Source organism: Aquila chrysaetos, chromosome 2, assembly GCF_900496995.4.
Source record: "Aquila chrysaetos chrysaetos chromosome 2, bAquChr1.4, whole genome shotgun sequence".
Classification (NCBI taxonomy): Eukaryota; Metazoa; Chordata; class Aves; order Accipitriformes; family Accipitridae; genus Aquila; species Aquila chrysaetos.
The window spans coordinates 56,632,181-56,659,433 of record NC_044005.1 but is presented as its reverse complement, the minus strand read 5'-3'; the positions used below and the strand labels follow the sequence as shown (position 1 = coordinate 56,659,433).

Genomic DNA, 27,253 nt, shown 5'->3' with positions numbered 1-27,253 from the left:
AATATAGTAGGTCTTTTAATCCGGATTATAGTGTTGTCTTTGCCTATTGGCAGCGGAGTTTCAAACCAGAAAAAAATCTTTAAGTAGCATAAAATATGCCTTGTAGTTAAAAAACTGTTTCAAATAGCTGGATATTCATGATACTGGTAAAATAATTCATGAATGATAGTCTTCAGAAAATTAGTTCTTTTTCTTAATCAGATTGAATACTGGTTCAAAATTGTTATAAATATACATTCTAAACCCCATCTCTTACAGGGTGTAATTTCCCTGAACAATAAACATTTACATAAATGTTTATCAGGAGACAGTGATTTCTTTTACTAGGCAGTGATATATTGGGAAAAACAGACAAGTTTTCAATGCAAATGAATTGTTCTTTAGACAGCAATGGATATAATAAAAGCCTTTATTGTGTGGAGAAGCCTCAACACAGGTACACAGCATATAAATCTTTGAAAAAAGGCACAGTACAAAGAAACTGAAAATCTACCTCCTAGACAATACAAATGAGGGTTTATTCAACTCTCAAAGCTTCAGGAAGAAATAAGTTTCTGCATCACATTCTAAGAACCATTTTTTTTTGTACTCCTGATACCTGCCATGTTCTTTCAAGTTACTAGTCATCAAAGACCTTCAAAGACTTCCTACTACAGGATCTAAGGAAACATGCAGGAGAGGAAGCAGGCTACAGAGGAAGCATACAGAAACAACATCCAGGCACAGTATTAGGAAGACGAGCACTCAATTGAAGTGGAAACTAGTGAGGGATCTGAAGGGTAGCAAGAAGAATTTCTACAGAACAGTAGTAAAAGGAAGACCCAGAAAATATGAGTCTGCCACTGAGTGGGGCAGGTGACCTTTTGATGAAAGACACTGAAAAGGCTGAGACGCTCAATGCCTTCTTTATTGTGGTCTTTACAAGTACAGTCTAGTCTGTGGCCTTCTAGGTCTCTGTACCTAATAGGAAAGCATGCGTAAAGAGTAGTACTACTCAGAGCAGAGTAGGATCAAATTTGGGATCATTTATGTAATCTGGACATATACATGTCAATGAGTTGCATTCACAGGTGCCGAGGAAGCTGCCGAAGGTGCGTTCAAGGCCACTATTGTCTTGAAAAGCAGGGGAGGTCCCTGGTCACTGGAAGGTAGTGTTCCTGATGAAATAGTACAAGAGCAGGTAATATTGGAAGCAAATGCTTCAACACAGATGGAGTACAGATTAAAATCATGGATGTCAGAATAAAGATTCAGGTTTTCATCAGTTAAATCTAAGAGGAGGTTCTTTTGGCAAGTCAGTTTACAGCTTGGTCATCACAGCCAAAAATAAGGCAAGTGTTCCTGTCACCGATGGTTATGGCTGTCTCTCACTCAGCTTTATTTTTTTGTCATCAAGACATGTCTTACAGAAAGGCACTTCTGTTAGTATTTTTTCCTCATCTTTGTATCTGCTGACAAACAATGTTCTTCTACATTAGTATTTTTTCTCGCACTTCTTGTGAAGCGCTTTATCTGATGGCATGACCGGAGCACAGCTGATGCAATTGCGTTTCAGTTTAGAAACCCGTTCATTGGTCCATGCACAAAACTCTAGAGGATGAGGTTATGGACTCCCTAAGCATTTCTCTGAGTATGACTACTACCAGACTGTCTGACTATCCCTTTTTTCACTGACCCACTACCTCTCCAAAATAATTTCATTTAACTTCATTTATATCATTCACTTTGGCGCAAGACACTACAAGCGTATCTATCACAGCTTAAGGTAAATGTCAGCTATAATATTCAAAGCAAAAACACTAAAGGCAAACAAAACATACCATACAGTCCGGGAAGTTTAGCAAAAAGATATCATCCTGGTTGTTTTAGTATGCGTCAGCCAAACCCGTCACAGCATTGACAGGTCTGGGGAGCGGCCTTGTCCTTCAAACCACCGCTGTGCAGGGTGTTCTGTACCCAGAATATACATCTTGCATTTCTTTTCTTTTGTCAAATACAATTGCCGCTTCAACAGTTCATCTGCAGTGGTGAGGTCAGTGATACATTTTTATATGGGTTTTACTGTTTTCTCCCACTTCACACATTTCTTTCAAGACATGCCTTTGTGTTACAGATATGGCTACCACTTTGCTTTCTTAGGTATCTGCTATGCCATATTAATATGTTTTAATATATACACTGTGTCAGGCACTAGAGGAAATATTACTGACAGACACACTACATTAGACCTGTGGCTTCCAGCATATTCTCAAGTTCTTTTGGCTACATTATCAGGCATAGGAATTCTTACTCAGACAAGTCCTTGCAGCAAGCAGCTCCCTACCATCATTTTGAGGGTTCCTGAATCACCTTGGATCCTTTTGTTAAAAAGGGTTATTCCTTTATTTTCTGACAGGTTATGCTAACAAATTCTTGAGCTGCTTGGGTTAATATGACTGCTGCATGAGGAAAGGACAGCAGAATTTTGTAATGAATTCACAAAAGAATCTCAGGGAACAACTTAAATCCATATGCTGAGAGGGACAGGAGAATACCTAGCTGCACATTAAGTTTTCTCTCCAAGTGACTTTGGATGCAACAACTAAAACATCAGTGTGTTATCAACGTTATTCTCGTCCTAAATCCAAAACGCAGACTATACCAGCTACTAAGAAGAAAATTAACTTTATTCCAGCCAAAACCAGGACATGTGCCTATACCCAGTAACCTTACATATCTTTCTTTGACATCTTTCTTTGGATTGCATCAAAAGATAAATGTTGCTTTTAAAAGGTAAAAAACATTCTGATGTAGAGCAGATAGTCTTCCAGCATGAAACCATGTATAAGTAAGTGGAAAACTTCTTGTAGGCAATTAAGAGAAACTGTGATCGTTTCAGTTTCTATTCCTCTGAACTGAGCATATGTATAATTAAATACTTAACAATTGTGCTTGGTTTTAGGTTTCATTAAAACTCATAGAGCAGCAATTGCCCCAACTCTAGGGAAGTACCCAACCCCAAGCTCATGGAAAATATCCCAAATTGTATCACGTAGTATAGTGAAATGTGGCAAATGAGTTTACTTTGTTTCTGCTGGTTTAAATCAAATGAAGACACTACCTTACTCAGTCAAAAATAATAAATGTGTCAGGTAGATCTTTCTTTCTTTCTATGTTTTTTTTTTTTTTCTTTTTATTTGTGGATTTTCTTTTTATATAAAGGAAGTGGAGTTAACTGATGAGGAAGAAGCAATCAAAGCAAATCTAATGGATAATGAGGCACTACCTCCAGAAGTCCTTGATAACATTGTTCTTGACTGGTGGAGGAAAGAGCCATTTCGGTAACTGTAATTAGATTCTCTCTTTCTTTAATTAATCTTAGGAAGTATATCATCCATTGTGTCCACAATTACAAATAACTGTTGCAGAGATTATTTCAATGCTCTTGTACTTCTTATGAATCTTATGACCTACCTCTCAGTCTTGGTTTTGTTGCTCTATTTTGATTGGTACTTTGACAGTAACATAATGTCTCATGCTATCTACACAGGACTGGACAAAAGTGCTTAGTGCACTTGAATTGCATTAAATCTCCTGAATAGCTGGGTAGTTTTTGTGGGCTTACAGGATAGATATGTAAATAAACCTTTTGTGTTTTCATGTAATTAATAAACATGGAGAGCTGGAATCCAGCTGTAACCATGGGTTTCCATATATTGTAAATATTGTGTGGAAAGCAAAGACAAAGTATTAGTGGTCTCCAAAATAACACAGAACCAGGTTATGTTGTGTATTCATCACAAGCTGCACTCCAGTGATGTATCCACAACAGATTTCCTTTCTTATCAGAAAGTACATGCATAACACTGTGATAGATGTGGATTATTGTTGCATAAATAAATAAGATCATCGACTGCTAGAAAGCAGACTCATGATGTAATTTCAGCAGGGAAAATCCCTTTTTCCATGTCCTGTCTATTCCATTCATTTCCATCCAGATCATAGCTGCTGGCAGTTTGACCATTAGGTTTCAATTCCTAACAGTACGAGAAATGCCTTAAAAAGAATAAACAAGATCCTCAAATAAACTTTCATCCTGTCAGCTCACAGATAGTGGATAACATTCTCTTAATGGTGTAAAAATAGGGAGATCAGTTGTAGGAAAAAAGACAAAAAAATATCCAGAATTACACATAATGTTGTGATATTATATTATATAAATTCAGTTTCATCAGGGACTGTATAGCAGAAGGGAACCTTCATCACGATGTATATCATGATTGATATACTCCCCCCAACTTTTTCCCACAGCATCCAGGACCACCTGTTCTTCCATCCACTCCTACTCCTTGTAGCTGCTTTGGTTTTCTGCAGTTTTACAATGTATCCTATTAATGTCTAAAGTAATGAAGAGAAATATTAGCTTCTTATTAACACAACATTCAGCTTTACAGAACTCCTTATCTAATTTGAGACTGTAAGAGCTCCAACAGGCCATAGAGCTTTCCAGACATATCTTATCTGTTTTTAGTATCTGCAGGATGGGAGATGTAGGTCATGCTGAGTGGCAAAATTCTTATTCTACACTAGAGGAGAAATTGTCAGCATTTCTGAAAAATAAATTTTCAGGTGACAAGCTTTCTGTGGCAGGTGTTACCAAAATAATGTTTGGGCCACCTTCCATTTTTTTGAGAGCAGTGGCTAAGAAGTTTTTAGCATCACAGAAGCAATACTGAGGACACATTTTATTTTGTTTTTTTAAAGTTATTTTAAAATAATTAATCTCTGCACATTAAAACCTCAGAAGAAATACATGTTAGTACACCAATTAAAATACATAGTGAAGTATCAGTTTTACATTGTCAGAAGATAATACCTGAAAGTATTTTTTAAGTTTACTCTTAACATACACATTTAATAAGGGAGGTTTGGGGGGGTTCCAAATTAATTGCATATTCACTGTGTTGCACTTTAGACTACATTGTGTAATGATAAATATTTTCCAATTAGGTCTACAGGATTTATACTGGATGGTTTCCCTCGTACTTTAGATGAAGCCCAGTATTTGTCAGAACGAGGACTCTGTCCTGAAGTTGCAGTTTATATTCAAGTAGAAGAAAGTGATGTTCTTGACCGTCTTTTTCCTCCACGTCTGAAAAAATGGAAAGAAAGACAGAATAAAAAAATGGAAAATAAAAAGAGACTGAAAGACCTGAAAGCAAAAATAAGGGTAAGTTTTCAGTCCTGTCTACTTCTTTGTAATTTCAGCAGCACAGGTCTGAACACAGACTCTAAAACTCCCAAAGCAGTGAAGAGCACACAGAGAAACAGATATGGGAGCCAGGAGACACAGCCCCACACATTCACAGCATTCCTAGATTCACCACAGGAACGAAAAATAATTTAGGGCTCCTTTCCTCCTCTGTGCAATTAATTCATGCAGGAGTTTAGATATCTCACAGCCCAAGAAGTGTCTGACAGAATGCCGGCATCTGGAAACTCCTGGACAAAAGGCAACTAGATGGAGAGTGAATATGGCCATGAAAAATCAAATACACAGCTGAAGTACAGTATTGCTGTTGCATCCCAGATTCCCTGCGCATGGGCTGTTCAGTTGATCTGCATCTCCCATAGGCTGACTTCATAGGTACTGTACAGTGTACGTGTCTGTGTTTCCAACTGTGATACTCTGCACAGAAATGTAATAGCACTAAGTCACATTCTCAGTGCTGTTGCAGCTGCACAGTCTCCCATTCGAACAAAGCTATGCCTACTACTGAACAGGTTACAAGTTACTTGAAGTAACCTGAAAACCTCTATGCAGACATTTACAATCAGCACATGCAATATATTCAAGGTTCCTGGCTTTCTATAAAAGTGAGATAAAGTACTTCACATGTACTATCAGAAAAGGTCTGAGCATAAGTTACTACAGAGCAGCTGACACACAGGAAGTTAGTACAACAGAATTTGGTACAAGGCTCATACAATACCAGTAAGTTTTCTGAACTGCTTGTGCTAAATGTTGGCTCTGAGAATGCATATAATCATGAGAGTTAAAGTATTTTTTCAATTTAGTCCTTCCTGATGCAAGTTGAAAGTCTTGCTGGAAAAGGTGCATTCTAGTGACCAGCCTACACTGCTGTACTAAGCTCACCCCCTAAGCAGTTACTCTGATAATTCAAGTGGTAAATACCCGTGCTACAGATCCTACGGTCCAAACTTGAATGAACGGTGTAGGCATCAGTATGGCTCCTGATGACAAAGGAAAGTAACAGGTTCCTATTTAAAACACATACACGGAACAATGATACAAATTGATAAAGGTGTTAAGAAGTAAGTAAAGATCAGAATCAGGATTTCCTGAGTAACAGTAATTTGATATTTTTGCTTATGTGCATTGCAATATAGTTTTTAGTTACACATTGAGTATTTTTCCATAGCATCCAGTTGGTGAGCAAGTCGGATGGTGCTGTGAGAATGCAGCATTGCTGGGTGTACTGTTATCCCTCCTTCTGTTACTAAAGCTGGAGGACATACAGAGAGTCTGGGAAAAGCAGACGGACCAGTTGAATGCTACCCTAGAGATTCCTTCTTCACTGAAAGAAGCTGGCACCAGGATACTGAGAGCAAGGAGTACACCTGCAGTGACGTGTCATTCAGGAATACCAGCGTTTAGTCACAAAAGTAGAGAAAATTAGTCTGTGCAGAGTTTCTTGCTGCTCTGGTTAGAATGCTCTGGTATCCAGGCCACTTCATTTGGTGTTAACATGGATTTCTAAAATTGCACTATTGCCTGTGTTGATATACTCAGTTTTTCTGATCTCAGTTCAGGTGACAGCATTACAGTGTGCAAGAACAGCAATTACAGGTTGAATCCCCATCAACCCCACTGGCCTTAAGTAGAATGCTTCTGCATATCACTTCCGAGTTAGGATTTAGCCATCAGGTATTTGACATTTATCTACTGAGTATGTATGGGGGACTATATTTCAACTGCTTATAACTTGGTCAAAATTGGGCAGTTTTAAACAGGTATAGGGAACAGCACACATTTAATACTACCCCTTTGCCAAATGGCAGAGACCACCTATAAATTTAGAAACTCTGTAGCTTACCAATAAAAATATTATATTTGCAGTGTGATCAGAATCACAGTCTTCCCCCCCCCCAATATCAATCTCAGAAGTTGCCAAGTTAGTTTTACTAAAATTTACTTACATGTTCACCTAGTAGAGAGGTATATCTAGTCTGCAAAATTTCAAGCCGCAGAGATAATATTTTTTAACATTAGAAGCAACTAGAAACAGAGTTTTTAGGTGGAAAGTACAACATTCATTCTAGGTCACATTACCAATACTCAGAGGACAGTTTTTATTAGCAAATATCATTGTCTTCTTACATCTTTTTTTCACTAACAGGATGAGAGGATTGCTAGAAGAAGAGAAGAACTTTTAGCAGAAAAAAACCAAAAGAAACAGGAGGTAAGAAAACAAGCTAATAAAAAGATTTTAAATAGAAGTGTTTGCATTCATATCTTAGAAATTTCTAGAGCTTTTAGTCAGTTTTCAGGACAATGTAGAATAGTAAAAATGTGATGGACTGTCAGAAACTTCCACTTTCAAAAATAATTTGACATGTTTAAATTGTTTTAGGAACTGTTGACTCATGAACACTAAAAACAATTTTAAAAGAATTCTCAATATGTGCTCCGATTCAGCAAAATACTTACAAATGTGTTTTATGCATCTAATTTGTAAGCATAAGAGTAGCCCCACTAATTGCAATTAGGCATGTGTTTTAAGTACCCTGTCAAATCCATGGTTAATCCAGAATAGGATTGTACCAGGATTTCTGCCCAAACTCCATTACATAGTATATTTATAAATGCATTAATGTACTACTTGACTGCTCATGAACTTGTCACCTACACTTGCAGCTAATAAGCTTGTTTATAACAAAGTCCTGCCAAACTACGATACTATGTATGAAAAAATACTCCTCTTATCAAAACTGCAGTGTAGCACTTCAGTTTTTTTAAGCACTCTTGGAACTGGTACAATGCTTCACTGTATGTAATATGCAGTACCTCTATTTTCTTCTGAAATATGATTCTAGAATTTACTAGATTTTTGCTTACGATAAAGGATACTCCAAAATGAGGTTTTGTTGAATTAATGATTTTCTAATTAAAAGAGGCAAGTATACCATATGTTCCTTGAAAACATCTGTATCATAGACATGAAACAACAAAATATTTTACTTTTATAGGCTTTAGCAAATAAGGACCATTATGAAGCCACTGAGGAGGAAGATGAGAATGAAAATGAAGATGTTGAAGCTATACTTGAAGAAGAGTTTTTAGAAGAAGAAGAAGAAGAGGCTGAAGAAGAACAGGAGATTGATGCTGTTGACCGCATACAAAATGAAATTGCAGAAAAATTTGATTCAGAACTAGACGGTTTACAAGGTGTACAGGTAACTAATCCACTGCTTATTTTGTTAAATTGTATAATCACATGATGCAAGAAGAGTTTTATTTTAGTTGTCAAATTCAAAAGTTATAGGGCTTAAAAAATCATGCTGCTGTACTCATGATCTAAATATGTGAGCAAGATGAAGGCTGTAGTGAGAAGGCATGTACTTTAAAAAGTATATAATTTATAAGACTAATATTGGGGGGGAAAAAAAACAAAGGAAACTTTTGGGTAGACCTACCCAGTCTTGGGGTCCTTATTTCCTTTTTGTTAGGTCAGTTGATGCAGGCAACCAATCTAGAGAGTCATAAATATATGAACAGTATTTCAAAATAATTTTTAAGGCAAAATTCTTATTAGACAACTCTAATTTTTTAATACAGTTCTTAATAACGTGATTTTCTTTAAATCAGTGCAGTTACCTATGGCGAGGTAACCCCATCTAACTTTAGATATCTGCAACATTAATGCCCACATCTAAGGCAATAAATAGATTGGTGCCATTTGTTTACTATAAACTAAGTATCTTACTTCAGGAGGAAACTAATTATGATTTAGAAGAAACTCTACCCACTGACCAGAGAGAAAGTTTACAGAAGTAGATAGCCAAGACATAGATGTAAGATTTGCAAAATAAATCCAACCTTTACCAACACCATAAGTGTGACTGATTCAAGGTTCACTTTATTATAATAGTTAATGGATTAAATGTCAGATGAATCAAGAATAAACTCCTAACATTCTTTGCACTACAAGAAAGTGTAAGCTGTGTGGGAAAGATTGTTTTGTGCTGAAAGATTCACCTTTCCATTAAATTTGGAAGAAGGTGAATTGAAACTACATTCAACTTTCAAAAGTGACTGTAAAATGTCATAATTTTATTGAACTATTCAATGCATATAATCATCTATCCTAATGATAATCACAAAAATAATTTTAGGGGTTCTGAATGAAGCTTGTTGCCAATTTCACCTTCCTGAGTATAAACTGAATTTGCAAAATAGAATTGGAAAGAATTTAGGGTAAGGCTCACAAGAGACAATAAACAAGAAATCCCGGTAACAAACTTAGCTCTTTATGTGAACAATACGTTTCAAGTTAAAGCTAGTGGAATACTGTAGCTCATGGAGCATTTTCCTCTCTCTCATTTGGGAGCATATAATTTGTTGCATTAGTAAACTGATGAAAAATTTGATCAGAAAAGGAACAAGCAATTAAGAGTCAGCAACTTTTGTTTCTCTCAAGAAGTACATAAATCTCAGTGATAAGAGAGGTGACTAGTGTTTTAGAATTTGTCATTATATTGAGTTCTGCTTATGACAGTAAGTGGAAAGATCCAAGACTGTGGATCTATATAGATATTAAATGTAAGTTGAGGAATTACACAGAAGTAGTATCATACAAAGAATTACATATTGGGACTAGATACTACTAATGTCCCCTAATTACAGCTTACTCAGTATTTTTCCCATTATTTTTTTAATTCCAAGAACATTTATGCCTTTATAAATAACTTTAAATAATTTACTATTTTTGATTCATTATTCAAGACTCTTCTTTATTGTTCTCTCATTCTTTAATTGTTTGTCTTCTTTGACATTATGGAATCTTGGTCTTTTATGGAAAACTAAATGACGACATTAAAACACAGCAGCATTCTAAAAGTCTTAGGTCACTGCAAAAAACTCTGCAGAAAATGGATTGGTTTTATATTTTACCGAATAAGCTGGAGAATAAGAAGTCACCACAGAGCAGCAAGATTTTTAGAAAGCAACTAAATATGCCATCCTAAATTGTTTGGAGTAGGGAAAGAATGATATTTGATTATTTTTTTAAAAAAAGATACTTCTCAAGCTTTAGCTTTATCACAGTTGATTCCTCAAAGTTAACTGTCAAATTGTCCTTTTTTTTTTTTTACGTAGTGTGATATTAATATAGGCTGGGTAATTTAAACTTCAATGGGCAGGAAGACCAATTCTCATCTCAAATCAAATTTTGCTGATTTACAGTATCTGAGAACATGCTCAAGAAATCCTTGATAGTTCACAGAAAATCTTGCTGTCAGTCATTATTAAAAATCTGATCATCTTTATGATTCTAATATTTCATTATGTTTTCATTAACCAGGAAGAACTTGAAAAATTGTTAATACCACAAATTGAGATCAATGGAGGACGGAAGCCTCACATCGTATGCTACCAAATATATAGCAAGCTGAATTCTCTAATGGAAAATCGTGCAAGCATTTTTGAGAAATGTTACCCAATAAGTTTGCCACTTGCACATAAGATGCTAGTTTTCTCGTATAAATTTCCAAGTTCTTTTGGTCAGTGGGACCCAATCAAGGTAATGTTCTTAAATAGCTGAAGAATATTTTCAATAAGTAATACTTTTAAAAAATGTATTTCACATTAAAAAAATATTATCAGACTGTAGCAACTAATACCAGAAATATTTAATGAAAACTACATTACTGAATCAAAACTACACCACTGAATATACACAAAATACAGCAAGCATTGATAAAAAATTTTTTTACTGAGAGAGTTGTCAAACATTGGAATGGGCTGCCTAGGGAAGTGGTTGAGTCACCATCCCTGGAGATATTAAAAAAGCGAGTGGACAGGGTACTTCAAGACTTGGTTTAGTGGGCTTGGTTAATGGTTGGACTCGATGATCTTGAAGGTCTTTTCCAACCTAAATGATTCTATGATTCTATGATTCTATAATAAGAAGTGTTAGTCACAAAAGTGTTGCAGCTAAATTAAGGCTGAGAGGCATTTAGTAAAATCTGTTACATTAGCATTAGCAACACAATTAAAGGTATCACCAAATCAGAAGGAAATGCCTAATTCTTAATGATCTACAAAACACAGGACAACAGAGGTATTAAAGCCTTCCAGAAGCAGTGAAAACAAACTGAAAGGATTTGGGTTTTGAATCTGTAAGAAGCCACACAGGTGGCCACCAACCATAGCAGTGACAAAAAAGTAAACCAAAAATGTTAAATGTAGGCAATTCATCAGCAAAAATTGTATGTTATCAAAATTTAGAAATGTTGAAGAGCAACAAATCTAATTCCATAGTATTTTACTAGAGATCTGGAAAGTTGAGGGCAGAAAGTACTCATGTCTTGCAGGAGGTAGAAATAAACGGACGCCTGTAAAGTTGAAAGCAGACGACGTTTATTGCTAAAACACACACATATTTATAATCACATATTCTGCAAAGTCACTGTACATGTGCACAAGCATAAAATATGATTGGTTATATCAACTCTGTACACGCACATAAACATAAGACATAATTGGTTATACCAACTCTGTACACGCGCATAAACATAGGACGTAATTGGTTATACCAACTAAAACATGCAAAACTTGTCTCAGTCTAATTGGTCAAGATAAACTGCCAAATTGAGGTTCTTTGTGCCAAGTTCCCTTTATCATGGAATGTGCACCTGCGTTCTCCTAATTAGCATCTTTCTTTTTTTGTCTTCTTGTTTATTCTGTTCAAGGTCTTCTAAAGGCATCTGAAATGCTCTTGCAACCGTTAGCTAAATATGTGTCCACAATGTCTATCCTCAAAAGTGGGCTAATACAGTTTTATAGGTAGCAAGTGAAATGTTAGCGGGTAAATTTTTGGTTTTAATGCTAGAAATAAAAGCAGGTTGGATTGTAAGTAAATCAGAAATAAAAAAGAGGATTGATAAAAAAACCAACCAAACAGTGAACAAGATACAGGAAACAGGAATTTCCTGAAGGAAACATATTTTGGCCTTTATTTTACTACACTAATTAATCAAGTAACTTTTATTCCCTTTTGTATAGTCATCATGTTGTGTCTTCACCTGTTCCAGATTACGTTTATCTTTCTTTAATCTTGCCAATCAGAATTGTATATAGATCAGCTCTTATTATAGCTTTGTATAATGAAAATACTTACTTAAAATGTTTTAGGATCAGAATTGCCTTTTCTATGGCTGCATCAGATTGGCATCTAGTAATCTAGGGACATATTAATAGAAGTAGATATTTCTTCTCTTCTGTCATTTCCAATTACTGAACCCTAGCTTATATGTGAAATTCTTATTAGTCCCTACATGCTAGACCTTGCACTTTGTTCTATTAGATTTCGCTACATTTTTGTCATTCCATCTCTCCAATTCATTCATTCATGCTGTATAGGGGTTTTTTACCAACCAAAAAGTACAATTCAGTTAGAAGAAAGAAGTCATAGAAAGCTATTAGATAAAATCAGAGTGGTGTGCTGACAGTAGAAATGTATGTGCTGACAATAAGGAAAGGGAAATAGGATCATTTTGAGGGTATTTTAGGATATAATAGAAATGATGAAATTGATTAAGGACTGGAGGTTTTTTTGTAGAAAGGCAGACAGAGTATATGCCAATTACTTTTAGATTAAATTTGGGGGAGAGGGAAGTAGTTATGCAACTGATTAGATAAGCAGAGAATAAAAGTGATGAGCTGAGGGAGGAATGGGAGCAGATATACAGTAGAACAGACTCCTGACATCTTAAAAATTGAGGGCAAGCACCCCGAAATGACTTGATGCAGGAATAGGAACCTAAGAATCAGAGAAGGCTCCGGCAAGGTAATGTTGCGCAGTAGAACAGCCTCATCTCTTACTGTAACAACCAGATCAACTTATCTACATATATTTACTGACTCCTTCAAAGAATACTAATAGATTTGTGAAGTATGATTTCTCTCTACAAGAAGCTGAGTTGACTCTTCCCCATTATTTCATATGTATGCCTGTAACTACTGTTTTTTTCCTTAATATATTTCAATTTACTCAGTACAGGGTCAGATTTACTGGACTATGTTTGCCAGGATCCATCCTGGAGGCCTTTTCAAAAAACAATCACTTTCTCCACCTTCCTTTTTTGTGGAAGGAAGGCCAACGTAAGCAATAGGTTACACATTAGTCAGTAAAAATTTCACTTCCGAGTCCCTTTAGAACTGTGAGGTGAATGCCATCTGGTCTGGGCAATTTTTTCTACAGATGTCAACACTTTGTTTTAAAACATCTTTTATTGGCACTTTAAGGCAGTTCCTCCAAGAAGGGCTGCAACAGAGACATAGACCAAGTTCTTCCATAGTGAACAGTGGTGCAAGGAAATCATTTAGTATTTCTGCAATGACCATTTCTGCCATTAGTGCTCCTCTTACATCTCAATGATGCACGAACACTACAGACTTTCTACTGGGCTGTCTGATGTGTTTGAAAAGATTTCATCAGCAGTGTCTATGTATTTTACTAAAAGCTTTTTTGACTTGCCGTGTTGTGGTTTTACACTTCACCACAATGTAAGTATTGATACTCTTTTCTGTTTTCTTCATTTGTGCATGACTTCTGCTGAATACAATATTCTCAGTGTATCTTCTACTGTCAGGCAGATAAGTGGTTTTAATTCACAGAGGAATAAAATTATTTTCTTTATTCTTTGAAAATTAAAAGAAGTATTATGTTATACCTCTGACTACACTCTCTTGACGGACAGAAAGTGTTATGGTACCACCTACTGGAAATAGTGAATATTCTTTCTTCAATGTTTGCTTCATCTTTTTGTACAAGAATTGTGTATGTATGGAAGTTCCTCAGACTCGGACAATATATTATGTCCATATGTATGAATTTCAGAATGCTTTGATGGTTTGTTTCATACAGTTGGTACTCCTCTACCTGCCTATAAAGCCACTTCTGTAGGATGGAGGGAGAGGAGGCTTTGTCAAACCTAATCAACTGCTTCCATTTTATATATGCTACAGCTAAGTGAAGGAGATGTAATCAAGCCACAACAAAGCCGTGGAAACACAGTCTTTCCTGTAATCCATCGACAATACATTTATTTCTTTTCAAGTAAAGAAAATAAAGAAACATTTATGAAAAATCCCATCAAATATATTCGTCAGCCAAAACCTAAACCAGCTGTGCCAGTTAAGATTGCAATTGTGGGACCTCCAAAATCTGGAAAGACTACAGGTAGGAGCCTGTATTATCTATAAAGCAAAACATTATCTAATGACTGAAGCTGTATCTGTCATTACTGCTATTAAAAAATCATAAACCATTAATATTGTTGAGCTTCCTGCTCTTCTTGCTGAGCATAGAATCCTTTACTTACATTCTCTAGTGTCTCATTTTACAGTCAGATATTTATGCATTGTCCATCTGAAATTTACCCCAGCTTCTTAAGAAGTTAGTGACCTGGACTGGCACTTAGAAAATCCAGACTTACACTATTTATACCCCTTGTATTATTTCTGATTCTTTTCTAATTGTTTCTTTCAGTGAATATGATCTTATGTAAAACAAAGAAATATTCCTAGGATCAAGGACCAGAACCCAAAACTCCACATTCCCCAGTCTGTTTCCAAACTTCTAGACTAAAAAACCAAGATTTCTGTCTTTCTCCCCTCTCCTTCTTTCTCTACAACTCTTTCAATTCACAGGTCTCTGCCTTTAACTGGAGGAGGAAAAAATTCAGCTTACACCATAGCTTAATGATTAGAATAGGGTGTTAGAAAAAGAAGAGACAGGTTCAAATTCTCCCGTATTAAAGAGGAATTTTTAACCATATTTCCCATTTCCTCGATGTATGATCTAACTGCTAGGCTGTTCTGTAAAAGAGGCAGCAGTGGAAGCATATTTTCTAAGATATTTTGTAATAATATTGACTATTGCTGCTGAGGTTTGTGCTGAATGGAACGCTGTTAGTGCATTGGGCATGCTCTGCACGTATGCAAAGGTTTGGGCCCTTTAGGGGCCTAAGCAAGGTTAGGTACCCACTTACCAAGATTATGCATTGGAAATGACCCAGGGAACGAGCTGAGCAGTTAGCTTCTAAGACTAAGGACATACTTTAACAGACTGCTAGTTTGTGATGTTGCTTACATAAAAGTCCTGTGTTGAAATCAAAATGTTTTGCAGTTGCCAAGAAATTTGCAAGTGTATATGGGTTACTGCGCCTGAGCATAGGAGATGCCATACGGCTAGTGTTAAACAATCAGCCGGAGAGTGAGTTGGCACTTCTGTTAAAGTGGCATCTTCACAAAGGACTGACCGTACCTGATGAACTGGCCATCCAGGCTCTTGATGTGGCTCTGATGAATCACGTGTGTAATACCACCGGGTAAGAGTCTTGTCTGGGTTTCGGGGGTTTTTTCAAGACATGCCAGTCCCTTCATAGGCAGTGATTCCCATGTTATCACTGTAAAATGATTTCACTAAAACACATCAGTGGTTTATGCATTACGAAAATAATCCATACAAAATGAGGTTCTTCATATTACTCTGGGAAACCAGACTGAAGCATAATTTTCTGCAATTTTCAAGTAAGTATATTCCAGTAAATTCAAGTAATAAGCTTTATGAAAGTTACCTTTTTTTTCAGTCACTAAACCAGTATTTTCTACTATCCTTTGAGAACTACTATTTTATCTCTCTTATACCAACTCCAGCACCAACTTGGGCACATTTGATTCTCTTTGGTCATGCAGACTGGTTCAGTACTCAGGGTTTTTTCTGGTTTTGTTAACAACCGAAGTTATTAAGGAGGAACTGAAACCAGTGAGTCTTTCCACTTCATCCATATGTGATCCTGATTTCCTAGGCTCTTTCTCCACCACTGAAACACCTTCCAAACTGGGCAGACTTAAAAAGCTTCATGATCATGATTTCATGACATTCAACTTCTCTCCCCAAAAAGGAGAATTGTTACAGGGAAAGGCAATTCTGGAATCATCTCTGAAAGTTATTTGAGCTTGAGATCAGAATTCTTTCAACTTTTCTTTCATGTTAAATACTGGAATATTGTTTCAGTATATTTAGCCCCAGTATTGCCTAATATGTGAAAAGCATTTCTTTTTCAATACAATTTAAAAAACTCTTTGAGTACTGTAAATCATTTTACTTTTCACTTTGCAGACTACTCCTCCCAATCCATATGGAGATTTCCCATAGTTAAAATTATGTTTCTGAATGATTGACGTGTCAGAATTTTAAAGTCCACCATTTTTATAACTCAGAGCCATCCACTTACATTTCTATACCTTCAGCCCTTTGTGTATTTTCTTTACTCTTTACTATTTCTTATTCTATCTACTTGATTTTTTTTTTATTTTATTATAAATTCTTAGCAGTGAAGACTGTGTCTATCAAGTCAGAGCAGCAAAAACTTCATGGCATGGGTGTAGACCTTTGTCTCTATTGAGAATGTACTAGGAATACACATAGTCTTAATGGTTAATTAGAAACTGACTTAGGAAAACCGTCTTTTTGTTTCTGTTTGTATGCAGAGTTATAATTGATGGATATCCTGTAACAAGAAAACAAGTAAACCTCCTGGAATCAGCTAGGATTATTCCAGTGAAAATCTTTGAATTGGAAATGGATTCAAAGGAAGTGTTCAGAAGAGCACTGTTGGATAAGGAAAGCACGAATAGGTAGTGATACTCCCTGAGAGCAATATTTTTATCCACATTATATTGTCATTTCTCTATTTATGTGCCTCAGGGCTATACCCAGAGAGGCTGCATCTAAGCTGGTCCATAACCCAGCTGTTTCCGAACTCCACATATGAAAAGACATGGGCACCAGTCTCTCTACATTCTAATGCTTTGATTTCCATAGACCAGAAATGGAGACATAAGGAATTTGTGGCATTCTCTGGCCAGATCCCCCAATTGCATGACTGAGGTCACAGATGTGCAATGCTGTGCACCCACTGCTTAGTTAAACTGGTTTTAATGAAATCGTGCATCAGAAATGTTAGTAGTTCACTCTGCTGCTGAAGTTTATTATTCATCAATTCAATTATTATCATCATAAGGGAAATTGATACTTCATCTAATAAGCTCTCTTGTAAGTTTTAATTGGAGTTCTTTTCAAAAGATGGAACTAATGTCTATTTTAATAATGTATACAGTTCATGAGTTACTCATCTAAACGTTTCAGTTCAGCTCGCTCCCTTCTCCTTTGTTTTTCTAAGGAGATAAATATTCTGTTTAAAGAGCTGTTGGTTGTTTTTGAGGAAAAGCAGTAAGTAGTTTATAAACAGACAGAGAATTAAAAAGAACAGAACATTCACCTTAAAATTTAATTGTATAAGAACCTGGTTCTCATTAGAGGAAGTGTTTCTAAGAAGTTCCAGAGAGCTTAGAGCATTATTGCATGTCTCTTTCATTTTGTCTCTTTCTTTTTATCAAGGAATTAGTACAATGCTTAATTGTTTACTGAAAGCTTAAAGGCAATTTGCATTGCAAAAAATTAAATTAATGCTGTCTTTTTGAAAGTATTTCCTTTAAACTTTTCATTTTAAATACCAAACTAATTATATTTCATAGGCTTAAATACAAATCAAATGTGCAATATCAGATATTTCTGAAAGGTACAACTTACAGAGAAATTAATCCTATTAAAACAGAAGTTTATCTTTTTTTTTTGGCAACACTTAAATTAAGAACCAGAACAGGAAATGCTTCTATGCTCTAGTCAAAATATCTCTTCTGGTCTTGCATAGTATTTTTAGAGGTCAGATGGATTATTTTCATTTATGTGTATCAAAATATGACAGATAGTTTTCAAAATATATTCAAGGATTATGGCTAATTCTTGATTTCAAACAACAGCATAATTCAAAATTAAGCCTGTTTTTCAATAAATGGTTGACTTCCGTTTTAAAGTCTCATAGCATTTTGTCTAGGGTACCATTTAAAGGTGTATTGGTCATGTGTGTTAGTTAATATGTGATGATACATTCCAAATCCTTTACAAAATTCTTGAGTTGTATTTAGGACATTAATAGCAAAAGTTTTGTTTGTTTCTCAACATAACTGTGTGATCAGAAGTATGCTGCTTTTCATATGTAACTGGTAATATTCTTAATAAGAAAGTTGCATTTCTCAAATATGTTCTACAGTGTCAAATAAGCAGAATTTTGTAAAAAGGACTTAAAGTGAATTCTAGAATTTACATCTGAAATTCAATGAAACGATCTAATCTTCAGACTTTTATTTTTCATTTTCTTCAGACCTTTCTACCCTGAACATGACAGCTCACAGATTCTAGCTATTAAAAATTCCTGCTATAAACAGCACATTGATGCAATTAGGACTTACTATAAGAAGGAGCATCAGAACTGGTGTGTGATTGATGCCTTTCAGAGCAAGTGGTGGATCTGGAACAAAGTACTGCAGGAAGTTCAAGTGGTTGTTAAAGAAATCCAGATATACCTGGAAAGAGTAAAAGAAGGTAAAAGAGAAACAAAATTTCTCAGAATAATATTCATTTTGTTAAGAAGCTGCAATGTAATGAGTGCATTTCAACTTCAACTTGCTTTGGTTGAAGCTAATTCTTGGGCACATATATACCCTCAAATTCTTTGACCTCATCTGCAGAGATCTTGAAAAGATCTCTTGAAGAGGGCGAAGAAAAAACCAACTACAGGACATCCTCCAAAGAACAGGGTAACAGAATACAGCTGAAAGACATCAGAGATCTCAAGGTCCACAGCAGATTCCTCAACATTGGGTGATAAATCACAAAGGGTAGCCAAAGTATGCAACGGGAACGATGACTTGCTGTTTCACTTAAGTGTCAGTGGAGGAAGAGGGAAGGAGGGGGAAAATGTTAATTATAAATTCAGAATTAAGGTTAAATATGCCATCTAAGTTAATTTTTGTGCTGTGGGAGGAAAAATGCTTTAGTCTAAAATGACATGGTTCCCGCTTGCATTTTGGTGTGTCAGCTTTGGTCAGGATTAAATGTGCCTTTTAAACATGCCTGTACAGTTTAACTAGAATTCCTCTGAAGGGCAAACAGACTTCCTTATCTTATACCCACCTTTTGGATTTAACCTTTACATGTCTGTGGCTGCACCCTTCTTAAAAATTGAAGTCATAAGCCAAAAAAAATTTAAAATACATTTAACTTTTTCACATCAATCTTGAAAAGCACAATTTTTAAATTTAAATTGGGTTTTATATGACATTTTATTCAAGATTTTGAATATATTTCATCCAGATAGACTGTAGCATTTGCAAGACATGGATGAATAAAGGGGAGGCTTTCATCACACCTTGTACTCTTCTTCAGCAGTGTAAAGAAATAAAATAATAGCTGAAATGTTCCTTAGCAACACAAAGGAATAAAACAATAAATCGTAAATAAAACTGTCCCAGGGAAGACAGACTAATAAGTTAAGCATGCAAAGGATCCCACATCATTAATAATCATTATATTTCTTAAGTGCTAGAAAAATGTTATCAAAATTAATTGGTAAAATGGGTTGCAACTTCATTGTAGTATCAATCTATAAAAAACTGCTATTTTAAGTCTCATTATTTCATGTAACTTTCACATGATGAATTATAGTATCTTCTAAACTGTAACATTTCTGAATATAAATGTTTGATGTTTCTATGTCTTTCATTAATAAAACATTATCATTAATTGCTTTTATTAACAGGAAAAGCAGCTGGCATTGCTGATTTATGTATCACTCCTGAAGAGCTGCAGTATCGGCTGGGGGAGTTTGGACAGTACTGTCCCGTCAGCCTTGCAGAAAAGGGTGAACTGGTTGACTGCTCTGTAATGTCATCATTGCAGTTTGCTGCGGAATTCCGAGGACACTATTACAAAATGGCTTCACAGGAAGAACTGGACGTAAGTGTCAAAAAGCAGGTTGGGAGGGGATTACGGGAAGAGGGAACATTGTTGCTTAGATTCTTTGATTCCATACAGAAACAAGCAATATGTAATCTGAATTAGACTAGCGTTGTTAGTATTCAAGCTTTTGTTCTGTGTACTTCTGCTATCAAACATCTAGGCAGACAAAATGCAGCAGAGTCCATTCAAACCAAATCTCCTCTAACAAATTGTCATAGATCAAACATTCATTTTAAAACAACCGTTTCCTCCTTTCTCCATCTGTTTTGGGGAGACTGGAGGTAGACAGTGGCTAATGATAGCAATGGATAGTGATGGACGGTGGGCGGACAGTGATGACTTCAACTGAGAGTGGGTTGGAAAAGAAATTACTTAGCCGAAAGCAGCAGCAGTGCCAGCACACTAAGGTGTTGAAGAAGAAACAAGTATCTAAATTGTGTGAGCCAGTCCTCTGGAGTTTGACTAACAGTCTTACAGTGCTTCTTTCATTATAAAAACATTTAATTTCTTTTTGTACAGAAATTCTTGAGCAGACCAGAGGTTTATGTGCCACCGCTGGCACCTCACCCTCTCCCACCCCCAGATATGCTACCAGAGAAACTGACAGCGGCAGAAGTGAAGGCCTTATTCCCTATAAGTGCTGAAATGCAGGGATACTGTCCAGTCACTTACCTAGATGGAAAACAGAGGTACATCACTGCAGTTTTCATAATCTGAATTACAGACTATGTGTCCTATATTAACATATTAATGAGGAAATACTTCCAAAGTACTTTTTAATAGTGTTCAGGGCTTGGACAGGAAAAGCAATTACAAATCTCTATATTGTTCCTGTGGCTTTGGAAATCAATGTAAAATCACCTTTTGAAACTCATATGGCTACAGGTTCCACAAGGATCTCTGCTGGCTTACTGTCTTTTATGATGAAGACTCCTCGGATATAGTTTGAGTTTTGTCTATCGTAAGTCTTCAAAAGTTCAAACAAATCTCACGAAACCTTAGTAAATGCAAGACTAGCTACTACGATTTTTATAAGAGATCCGTAAAGCTCTACCATAAAGTCCCACTGATTTCCTCAGTGTGCAGGAATTTCTCAGCAAGGTAGAACCGTAACAGTCAATTCTATGCTGTCCCTTCTTAATCTGCTGAACAACTACGATTGGCCTTTTAACTAGAGGAGCTCTAAAGAAGCACTATAAAAGCTGCTTAATAAGCAGATTCTGAGGCAGAGACTCTCTCAGATTTTGAGCCTTGTAACTGTCAGTCACGTGGTAGAAACTTGGATGATCCAATTGCTACTTTTTTGTAGTTCCTGTACTTGCTAAAATACCAGAAGGCTCTCAGTAGCTCATGAATTTACACCGCCCAAACGTTTTACATTTCTTGTGAATCAATAGTCGTTCTTGCTCCGTCTCTTCAGATATGAAGCTTTGGTGCCTGGCAACATCGAGTACGCAGCAAAATATCAAGATAAGGTATATATTTTTGAAAGTGAAGAAAAACTTCTGAAGTTTATGAGGTGAATATACTAACTGTATTTTAATCTTTAATCATGTCACAGTTTATACATCTGTCCTGGTTTCAGCTGGGATAGAGTTAAGTTTCTTTTTAGTAGCTGGTACAGTGTGTTTTAGATTTAGTGTGAAAATAATGTTGATAACACACTGATGGTTTAGCTGTTGCTAAATAATAGCGCCTATCCTAAGTTAAGGGTTTTTCAGTTTCCCATGCTCTGCCAGCAAGCAGGTGCACAAGAAGCTGGGAGGGAGCATGGCCAAGACCGCTGACGCGAACTAGCCAAAGGGATATTCCATACCACAGAACGTCATGCTCCGTATATAAACTGGGGGGAGTTGGCCGGGAGGGGCGGATCGCTGCTCGGGCATCGGTCAGTGGGTGGTGAGCAACTGCATTGTGCATCACTTGTCTTTTCTTGGGTTTTATTTTTCTTTTTGTTTTTTAATATTCCTTTTCATTATTATTATTATTATATTTTATTTTACTTCAGTTATTAAACCGTTCTTATCTCAACCCCTGAGTTTTACTTCTTTTTTTTCAATTCTCCTCCCCATCCCACTGGGTGGGGGAGGAGTGAGCAAGAGGCTGCGTGGTGCCTAGCTGCTGGCTGGGGTTAAACCACAACAACATCTTAAAAGTGCTTACTTTTTACCTGCTTAGATTACCAGAGAAGTACTGGAATCTGAAGCTTCCACATAAACTCCCTCCAGTAAAGAAGCCAATACTCCTCACTGCACTTCCTTTGGCTGGATACCTTGAACAGGCCAGTTTTTGCTTTTCTATTTTAAAACACGATTTTGCAATGTATAGTATATCCCACCCAGTTTATTTCATTTTTAATGCAATATGAATCTTATGTTTATTAATGGGATTATATTAAATTGAAAATTGCGTACTTGCAATTGAGAGGAATTTTTTTAAAGCTTTAAAAGAATAGATATTTGTAGCTTTAATGGAAAAAATACAAGTAAGACCATCAGAGGAGAATAATAATCTGCAATATCATATGATGGACTTTCTGACTCTTTTGATTATCGTATCTTCTAAGATTACATTTTACTTTGATTTTTAACACCAGGACAGACACAAGCCTATCTGGAATCATTTAAGGATAGTTGGTTACATTTTGAGACATGAATATGAAATAAAAAATGATTCATGGACACTTTCCTCCCTATTTTATACTATTTGTTATCTTCTACAATTCTCCAACTTAGGTATCATCCTGTATTGTTAGATTTGCATGACAACAGGATCAGGCTTTAAATATATTTTTGTTCAAGATTTCTGTAATGGTCTGTTAAAACTGTTTTCTTTCTTTAGGGAGTAGCAACTTCTCTAATAAAAGCTCTGAATGAAGTAGGCTGCTTAAAGCCGAAGTTTCCATTCCTAAGTGTAAAAAAAACTGCTCTGCTGTTTGTCGCCTGCCACTTAAAAGGTAGTGTATAAAATAATATGCTATAAAAATAACTAATTACATAAATGCAGTCGATCATCTGATATAACATTGACAAGCAATTTGTGTAGTTTTCTTATGTCCACCTTGGGAAAATACTGTTATATACCAATTTAAGTACACACAGCCAAGTTTCTTGGCAATGTGTAAGGACCAGGGAGGAAAATAAGGTTAATAGGATAGGTAGATAGGTAAGTGGTCTCTCACAAATCACGAGACTTTAATGACATTTTATCACCAACAACCTGAAGGCCTTGAAAACATTTCTAACATGCTTTGTTGGAGTTTTTAAACAGAAAGTAAAATGTTATAATCTAGGTGGTACTACATTTTAAACTAGTCATGGACAACCTGAGTTGCCTTTAAAATTGACTAAAATTACTGTAATAAAAGGCTGCTGAAATACTATCTGAGGAATAGTTTAGGTGCCTGAATGCTTGCCTTTTTTCAACTGTATCAGGTGGTCAAGTAAAACTTATTAACAAACCTTGCTTTGCAGATAACATGAAGACAAATTTCTGATCATACACATCTCCAACAACACATCAGCTACATATGTAAATGAGAGGTCTGTTTGTATTTTTGTATTGAAAAACAGCTTAAGTGCACATAGAACACCTGTCATTTTCAAAAAAGCTCTTCTTTAGCATGGGCTCAGTACTGACACACTAAGTTACACAGGACAGAAGAACAGATGTCCATGCAGATTTAATTAGATTTTTAAGTTTTTAGCACAGAGAAATGAAATGTTATTTATCAGCCTCCTTATTTGTGAAATTTTCTGGGAAGATCTGAATATTAATGTGGTTCAGAGTATCAGTATGTTGATTATATTTAACTTCTTTTTTTTATTTAATCCACAGTCCAATTGACCACCTTACTTTTCCGTAACAAAGATAAACAGTCCAAAATTAAAATTAGGTGGTTTGTACTCAGCCCACAAAATAATGATAAAGTAAAACATCTCATGGAGCTACCAGAGATTAGGACTACTCCACTGAGGAAAGTTGCTCAAGCTTTGTCTTCTGTGTTCATATTTGCTACTTTTTAGAAATTTTGCTTGTTTGGTTTTTTTGGAGTCCAAGATAGCAGTTGCAGCCAATAATCTTTAACAGTTTGCAATCAGCCTAAATAGTGCCAGCTTTCAGGATTTCAACAGCCTAGTTTGCAGCTCTGCTGCAGCTTTGGTCTGGTTTCCAGTACTGCTGGAGATTTCTGGAGCAAAACTGCCACTTCTTCAACCCATGAGTTTTGCCTTTTATAAGCCAATCTGTTCAGTGGCTGAACTTTACCTTGCCTTTTGTTATTTTAAATTTTTTACTTATTCTTTTAGATAATGGCAATCTTTATTATTTGTCTAAAGTTCTTCACATCCTGTGTTTCCTCATGCAGTTTCCAGAGCCCTCCAGCATTTTCTTGGACTATCGCAGATTTTTGCTAGTATAGCTTTGTTAAGGAAGACCACTGAACAGCGTCGGCACATGATAAGCCCCTGTATAAACGTACAGTTCTTAAGCCAGCAAAACTGCTTTTATACTGTAGTTTGTTTCACCCACAAAGGCTGTTTTCATTCTATTGTTAGCACAGCTTTGCTAACGTAATGATGTCCATGCTAGGAATGCTTTGCTCCTATATTGCATCATTAAATCATTATTAGCACCGGATGATGAACTGGAGAGGTTATGCAAGTGCACAAATCTCTTCTCCTCATGCAGTGACAAACAGTTTGACCACAGGAATCCTGGAAAACAAGTTATCTTTTTCTAACGCTGGGTAGAACTGCTTCCAACTTTAAGATACAGCATTCCAGTACACTGAAAAATCCCCCTTGCAAATACAGTATTATTTATTATTGTGTGTCTCTTCAGAGTAGTCACGCCATCCTTGATCAAAAACTTGATCCAAGTGCCTCACGTTGTGGTCCCTTGGAAATTTTTTACATCCCATTTCTATCTGAAGTAAGACTTTCTCATCTGCAACTTATGTTACTCTCTAATCTCACATTTAAATACGGGACAAGAAACAGTGGTTTAGTTGCTCCTGCAGATTTTCTAACAACAATACTGGATTGCTTTCAGTATCCGAGAAGAGAAGGTACAGGCGATCAGTCATAAATGCAGAGAGACTTAGTCCCAGAAAGAAAGAGAGTATGAAACCATACATCACTAGAGTGATTTAGTGCCCTTCAAACTTGACTCCTGTAAGAGCTCTACATATAGCTATGCTTGAAAAATCACTCAGAAGCTGTTAAATGCAGTTGTCTACAATTTAAAGCTAGTGGGGCTGAAGTGTCTGATAGCGTAGTTCTTCATGTTGTCCAGTTTTGTAATGAGATATGAAGTACCATCCACAGGAAAAAAAGTGTTGTGATTTGGCTGTCTTAAATCACTCCTTCTCCTTTGCCTCACTGTAACAATTAGAATTATAAAGAACGCTCTGAGGATTGGCACTCAATACTAACGTACGCCAAAACAGGGCTTAGGGCGGAGAAGTGAGAAAGAAAAGAAACAACGCCATCTTCCTTGCAAAGTTCTTGGCCTCCACATTTCCTGCCTCCTCTGAACTATCGGTCAGCTCCCGATATTTTACGGGACAAAGCATTCAGGTCACAGAACACTCGTGCCAAGGACGCCGCGGCCCATCGCCAGCCACGCCGTGCCCGGGCTATCCCCGCACGGCGCCGGTGCAGGCTGCGTGCCCCGTTACCCCCGTCTGTCACTGCCCGCGGCACCACCGGCCCCTCACGGCCCCGCGGAGCGGGAAGCTGAGGCAGCTGAGCGTAGCTTTGGTTTTTTGCTTACAAAAGCCTCGACCTTTCCGAGTATGGCTACCCTTGTGGCGTTAGGGGCTTCTGAGTTACCAGGCTCCACTTGTTGCTTTGGCATCGACGGGCACGGCCCACGGCACCAAGGACGAAAACATGGGTTGCGGGCTTGACCCCTTTTTCGCTTTCTCTAACGTAATCCCCCCAAGATAAGAGGGGACGCTAAACTACCCCTTCCCTTCTCGCAGCGCACAACCCCCGGAGCTCGCAGCCGGCGCGGCAGCGGTACCAGAGGAAGCTGGCGCGGTTCGTGGAGCACTGCCGCCTCCTCCCCTACCTGGGGGCGGCCATGGCGGGGCCCTACCGCCGGCCGCGGGCCAGGCCCCCGGGCTTTGACGGCAGCCTGCAGGCTTTTCTCGCCCTGAAAGACGCCGGCCCCGGTTTGGCGTAGCGTGGGCTGCCTGCTTCGTCCTTCCCGCCCCACGGCTCTCCCTTCGGTTAACGCCGGCGGCCGCCCCCGCGGCTGGGGAACGGCACCACGCTTTCTCGGCCCGGTCGCTTAACCGCGACATCTTAAAATTAAAATCTCTTCTCCGAAGTCGAGCCTTGGCTTCACCTTTGTTACGGCGACCCCCCGGCGCGCCCTTCGTGGGCGGGGTCGGCGCGCCCCTCGTGGGCGGGGCCCTACGTCAGGACGCTGAGGCGCGCCGCTGCCCGCTCGGGCCGGAAGTGCGGCGGCGGCGGCGGCGGCGGGGCGGTGAGTGCCGGGAGACGCGGGCGTCCCGTTCCCCCCTCCCCGCACCCCCAACGGCCCGCCGGGGCCACGGGCCGGGCGGCAGCGGGGCTGAGGGAACCCGGGCCGGCGGCTCAGCGCCCGCTCCTTCCCCCGGCACCGCCTCGCCCCGCTGAGGAGGCTGAGCGGCCTTCACCCGGGTGGGCGGCCGTAAACCTGCGGGAGCGAGTTACGGAGCTCGGGGCTGGCGGGGGGCGGCGAGCCGGGGGGGGGGGGTTTGCGGTGCCGCCGGTCTTCGCTCCCCGCCGCCGGTTTTTCCTCAGCCCGCCCCGCAGCGCGGCCTGCTCCGCGGGCCGCCTCCCGCTCGCAGGGAGCCGGCCGAGCCGGGCCTGCCCGCGCTGCTGCTGCGGAGGGGCAGGCCTGGCGGGGTCAGCACCCCCCAAAAAAAACCCCAAAACCGGGCGCGTTGCTCGTGAGCCCTTGCGCAGCCCGTCAGCAGATGGGCTGGAGCGTGTCCGAGCACGGTGCCGGCAGTGCGGGTGCCTTCCCCTTGCGTGCAGCCTTCCCCTAGAGTTATTAGGGGTTTTTTTAGGTAAGCGTACTGGTTTGGATCTCGCAGTCAAAGTACTGAC

At 38.0% G+C, this 27,253-nt stretch overlaps 1 protein-coding gene and 1 long non-coding RNA gene across 9 annotated transcripts in view; one reads left to right on the top strand and one right to left on the bottom strand.

Annotated features, from left to right (window-relative positions):
* LOC115338651 (zinc finger and BTB domain-containing protein 24-like) overlaps window positions 1-27,253 on the top strand; it is an 84,649-nt gene that overhangs the window by 48,264 nt on the left and 9,132 nt on the right. For 2 of the 8 annotated variants that reach the window (XM_030007371.1, XM_030007370.1), the window contains exons 23-37: window positions 3,202-3,320; window positions 4,990-5,209; window positions 7,401-7,463; window positions 8,251-8,457; window positions 10,584-10,802; window positions 14,252-14,465; window positions 15,414-15,615; window positions 16,781-16,927; window positions 18,514-18,734; window positions 19,951-20,147; window positions 20,670-20,839; window positions 21,571-21,669; window positions 22,329-22,431; window positions 22,992-23,106; window positions 26,137-26,491. In XM_030007371.1, coding sequence (XP_029863231.1) covers window positions 3,202-3,320; window positions 4,990-5,209; window positions 7,401-7,463; window positions 8,251-8,457; window positions 10,584-10,802; window positions 14,252-14,465; window positions 15,414-15,615; window positions 16,781-16,927; window positions 18,514-18,734; window positions 19,951-20,147; window positions 20,670-20,839; window positions 21,571-21,669; window positions 22,329-22,431; window positions 22,992-23,106; window positions 26,137-26,339 — 2,499 coding nt within the window. In that variant the 3' untranslated portion in view covers window positions 26,340-26,491. Of the gene's footprint in view, window positions 1-3,201; window positions 3,321-4,989; window positions 5,210-7,400; window positions 7,464-8,250; window positions 8,458-10,583; window positions 10,803-14,251; window positions 14,466-15,413; window positions 15,616-16,780; window positions 16,928-18,513; window positions 18,735-19,950; window positions 20,148-20,669; window positions 20,840-21,570; window positions 21,670-22,328; window positions 22,432-22,991; window positions 23,107-23,623; window positions 24,094-26,136; window positions 26,492-26,599; window positions 26,646-26,753; window positions 26,822-27,104; window positions 27,214-27,253 lie in introns of those variants that run through there. The other 6 variants (XM_030007372.2, XM_030007375.2, XM_030007373.1 and 3 more) reach the window with 6 other exon arrangements.
* On the bottom strand, window positions 5,054-18,697 carry LOC115338655. Its single transcript, XR_003922487.1, has 3 exons — window positions 18,602-18,697; window positions 15,552-15,693; window positions 5,054-5,131 (listed from the first exon to the last, which is right to left on the bottom strand). It is a non-coding gene; the product is annotated as an uncharacterized LOC115338655 (long non-coding RNA).